At 39.2% G+C, this 4,837-nt stretch overlaps 1 protein-coding gene across 2 annotated transcripts in view; it reads left to right on the top strand.

Annotated features, from left to right (window-relative positions):
- The first annotated feature begins 2,852 nt into the window (after window positions 1-2,852).
- lrrc2 (leucine rich repeat containing 2) overlaps window positions 2,853-4,837 on the top strand; it is a 9,535-nt gene continuing 7,550 nt past the window's right edge. Inside the window, exons 1-2 of one of the 2 annotated variants that reach the window (XM_008419428.2) lie at window positions 2,853-2,959; window positions 4,464-4,608. In XM_008419428.2, coding sequence (XP_008417650.1) covers window positions 4,472-4,608 — 137 coding nt within the window. In that variant the 5' untranslated portion in view covers window positions 2,853-2,959; window positions 4,464-4,471. The remainder of the gene's footprint in view (window positions 2,960-4,463; window positions 4,609-4,837) is intronic. The other variant, XM_008419429.2, reaches the window with a different exon arrangement.

Raw genomic sequence — 4,837 nt, 5'->3', positions numbered from 1 at the left:
AAAACATTTTACCTAAACAAAGCAAAGGTCGTAAAACAATTTAACATCTGGCCCCTGATCTGAGCCCGGTTCAAATCTCGGTCAAACTGTTTCACATGAAGATAACAGGCAGCTGTGACTTCCAGGTCAGTTCACACATACAGTTTAAACAAGAGAACACTTTAACCTGAATATGAACTAAAGTAACAACAAAATGATAATACCAAAAAATCTCTATCATTCTCTTTCTCTGTAATGTTAGCTATTAGCAATTCAAGTCAATCCTACCTCGCTGTAAATTAATGTTAGCTAGTTATTAAACTCCATTACTGTAACGTTAGCACAGATATATTAAAGATAGACGGGCAAATTGTTTTTTCCCTCCAATTTTAATCTAGCAAATTAAAAGCTAATATGTTAGTCAAAGTTATCCTTTATGTGTATTATTTAGCAACTTGGCTGATGTGACACAGTGCTTGTGTTCTTTGCTTTGGCAACTTTAGCCACATGAAGACCCATGTTAGCCTAAGGATACATGGTGGGAAGTGGGGCAGGGGTCAAATGTGGCTAATGAAGACATGCTACGAGTGTGGAGGATGATAATGAGGACCAGCCACCGGAGAAAGAAGTTCCCATTTGAAATATTCCCCCCAAAAATTAGGTAAGTCGTTTTTGTGTTAATATTTTCACCATGTGAAGTGGGTGGGACAGCCAGGTAAGTGGGGAAGGGGGAGGAAGAATCAACATTCACCAGCTGAGTTAATAAGTTACGTTTTAGACAACTAAAAACTGGTGTTAAATCTATTTATTTATTAATAAACTTCTTGCAAACAACCATAAGTCAGAGTATCTGGTTAGAAATAGTTTAGAATGCTCATTAAGTGAAAAGATGCTCACGTGCCTAAAACTATACATGAAATGATGCAATCTGAATAACAGTGGCAGTTTGTCTGAACTTCTGCCAGACAAATATTTGATCAGAATAATTTTGTGCAGCTCCAGTTATTATGCTACTTGTATTAAATAATTGTATTGCACTTCATAACAACCAGTCATGTTAACTAGGCATTTGTCTACCACTCTGCCATTCTGACAGTGAGCAGCAAGGGACATTTTTGGAATGGTATTTAAATAAATGCTGAATTATGATGACATTGTTTTTTGTTTTTGTTCTTTTTTTAAGTGACCACAATGAATTGAGTCATCACCGACTATGAGAATGTCCAGAAGAGATTCACCACGTGTGAATCCATGAAAAGGCTTTTACCATGATTAACTATTGAAAGAACAGCTGTAATTTCTGAGCATTTCTGGACACCTTCAAAGAGCTGCTGCCAGAAAATGAAGACAAGAAGAAGATCTGTTTTCAGAGCAATAGAGGAAGGATATTACGAAGGAAATGGCTGAAGCAAAACATGTTAGTGTTGAAAGAACCTATTAAGTTAAAGAATAAGTAATTCTGTTTTAGTTTTTCAATCAGTATTTCAGAGTAACAACATACTGACAAGACATTAAACCCTCTGTTATCTTAGAACAAGTTGTCCTTTGCTTTATTCCAATGTACAAAGGGTTTGTTCTACAGTTATGATGGTAGTTATAAGTAGTTCATTATGTTTCACTTCATTTGAGGTAAGACTTAATATCAATGACTCTGTTAGCATAGCATTTGACACTGTAATACTAAATTACATCTTTATAATTGTTGCTACTAGTTTCAATTTACTTGAGGTAAAAGTTATTGACACTGTAATGACACTTAATGACATCTTCATAACTGGTGCTACTTGTTCTACTTTAGTTGATGTAAAAGAAATTGTTAATGAGTCTGTTGTTAAATCATTTGACAGTGTAATAAAGCTTAATGAAATCTTTATTGCTTGTCCTACTTGTTTTTGCTTTATTTCAGGGAGTGGAAATATTAATCATTGTTTTGTTAAAGCTTTTGCTAGTGTAATAATTAAATCATTATGACTACTATAATGACAAATTTATGTCAGATCATGATTTCTTGGTTAATGTCAAGTTGTCATAATGAAGACATTTTGAATAATGTCAACTTTGTATTGAAAGTGCCATAATTTACTGAATGACATTTTATGACAACAGTCATAAATATTCATGAAGACTTATTGATGTTCATGACAGTGTTATGACAGTCTTATTTACCCCCCTTCAAATAAAGCGAACAGTGAAAACAGTGAATTTCTAAAAGGGTCCAGAGTTTCCCAGAGCAAAACCTCCAGAAAGAACCAAAACAAAGATTCCTGCATTTTCTATTATTTCTAAAGAGTCTAACTGAGTAAAAAGTTTGAGGAAAAGTGTGTCGATGTTTTCTGGTGGCTCCACAGTGAAGACGAAAGCAGAAACATTATGTTCATTGTTGGGAGTCGATTTTTGAACCATGTTTTTAAAGATGATGGGATTAATCTGTAAAGATATGTATGTATGTATGTATGTATGTATGTATGTATGTATGTATGTATGTATGTATGTATGTATGTATGTATGTATGTATGTATGTATGTATGTATNTATGTATGTATGTATGTATGTATGTATGTATGTATGTATGTATGTATGTATGTATGTATGTATGTATGTATGTATGTATGTATGTATGTATGTATACAAAATGAAAAATTATCTGCAGCAACTTGTGTACCAGAACTGAGTTCAGGACGGGCCGCACAAAACCCCTCAGGGGGCCATAAATGGCCCCTGGGCCACATGTTGGACATCCCTGACTCCAGCCATGAACTGTGTGACTGTCAGGTGAAATCAGCCAGTAAATATAAAACATTACAGTGAACAGTCAGGTTCTGGTTCTGGTTCTGGAGGAAACGCCTGTGTGTGTGTGAGGAGCGCTGAGCGTCGGTGTCATGTGACACACACTCACATGCAGCAAAACACTGTAAAAATAGCTTGGTGGGTCACACACACACACGGCGGGTCGGTAAACAGGACGGACGCCGAGCCTCAGGTAGGAAGCAGAACTATGACTTCATCTGATCGATTGTTGGATTTTCTGATTTTTAACAGTTTGATTTTAAAAAACCAAAATGTTTTCAGTGTGAGCAGCTAAAATTAGCAGAATGTTGTTAATTAGATTTAGAGATCTGAGTAAAATCTGTCAAACAGATCAAATATGTTTGTGTTCAAACTGAACATTTCAGCTGAAAATGTTTTAGATTCATTAAAATAGTTAAGAAGATGAAACTCTACGAGGGCTCAGTGATTTAAAATCCGTCTCAAGCAGACCGACACAGATACGACAAACTGGATGTAAAGCAGAATCAGGTTGGGCCAGTGATGTCACAGATGGGCTGATGACGTCACACATGGGCCAGTGATGTCACAGTTGGGCTGGTGACGTCACACCTGGGCCAGTGATATCACAGATGGGCTGGTGATGTCACACCTGGGCCGGTGATGTCACAACTGGGCTGATGATGTCACACCTGGTCCAGTGATGTCACAGCTGGGCTGATGATGTCACACCTGGGCCAGTGATGTCACACCTGGGCTGATGATGTCACAGTTGGCCGGTTTTCATTTTTATTTGGACGTTTAACCAGATATGTTAAAGCTTTAATTTGAAGCTCGTTTGTTTTTTCCATTTAAAAAAGTATTAGTTTGTTCAATCTGAGCTAAATTCACCTGGAAATGTTTCCTCATTTCCACGTCATGCAGGCAGAACGCTGCAGACCTCTGGGTTACATTACAGCAGTTTTACAGTCAAGGTTAGAGAGACGCGTTAATCCATGATAATCTGGGTTTAAACAGTTTTATAATCTGTAAAACCGTTTCTGATAGGGATTTTTTGGTATTATCATTTTGTTGTTACTTTAGTTCATATTCAGTCTAATGTTAGTCAGGTTAAAGTGTTCTCTTCTTTAAACTGTATGTGTGAACTGACCTGGAAGTCACARYTGCCTGTTATCTTCATGTGAAACAGTTTGACCGAGATTTGAACCGGGCTCAGATAATGGGTCAGATGTTAAATTGTTTTACGACCCTTGCTGTGTTTGGGTACGATGTTTTACGACCCCTGCTGTTTCCTCTGCTGTCTATCCTGCCTATCCTCCCTCTTTGAAGTCTGATAATAAAAGACAAGCTGTATCCAAAGATTGGCAGAACGCTCTGTGAACGGCTCGTAGGAGCAGCTCACTGTGTCTTCTCCTTCTGCAGATGCTTGGCTAAAAACTCATATACGTTGTCTGTGGTTCTCTTTTTCCATGTAGGTTTCAGAAAATACCTAACAGTTTCAGGCTCAAAATCGCGACAGAAAAAAAATTGATATTTTGTTTATCATTAAATCTTTAATTTTCAGCGTAAGTTTTTATGTAATCTTAAGTAAAACGCTTTTCAGCCTCTAGGTGGCGCTGCAGCACAGAGAGGCCAACAGGCTCTGAAATAACTCAGTTTGAACAAATGTTCGGAAGTAACTCAGTAAATTTTCGTGCGTTTTTCTGGTCCAAACCCAGCAGAACCGATGGGCCCGAACAAGAAGCTCGACGTTCCGGTCTACGATCTGTCTGCGGTCCGAGGAATCTGGGAGGTCCGAGTGAAGAAGTACCGAACCAGGCAGAAGAAGGAGCAGCAGAGGGTGGAGAACAGCGCCCTCGCCAGGTCAGTTTCATCAACAGTCAGAGCAGCGCTGGCCTGAAGGGGGCGATGCTGCCGTTCACAGCCCGGCCTGAAGGGGGTGCTGCTGCCGTTCACTGCTTGGCCTGAAGGGGGCGCTGCTGCCGTTCACAGCCTGGCCTGAAGGGGGCGATGCTGCCGTTCACAGCCTGGCCTGAAGGGGGCGCTGCTGCCGTTCACTGCTTGGCCTGAAGGGGGCGCTGCTGCCGTTCAC

This window comes from Poecilia reticulata, linkage group LG9 (genome assembly GCF_000633615.1).
Source record: "Poecilia reticulata strain Guanapo linkage group LG9, Guppy_female_1.0+MT, whole genome shotgun sequence".
Lineage (NCBI taxonomy): Eukaryota > Metazoa > Chordata > Actinopteri > Cyprinodontiformes > Poeciliidae > Poecilia > Poecilia reticulata.
Note: the sequence above shows the minus strand (reverse complement) of the source record. Positions and strands in the feature narration are given on the sequence as shown.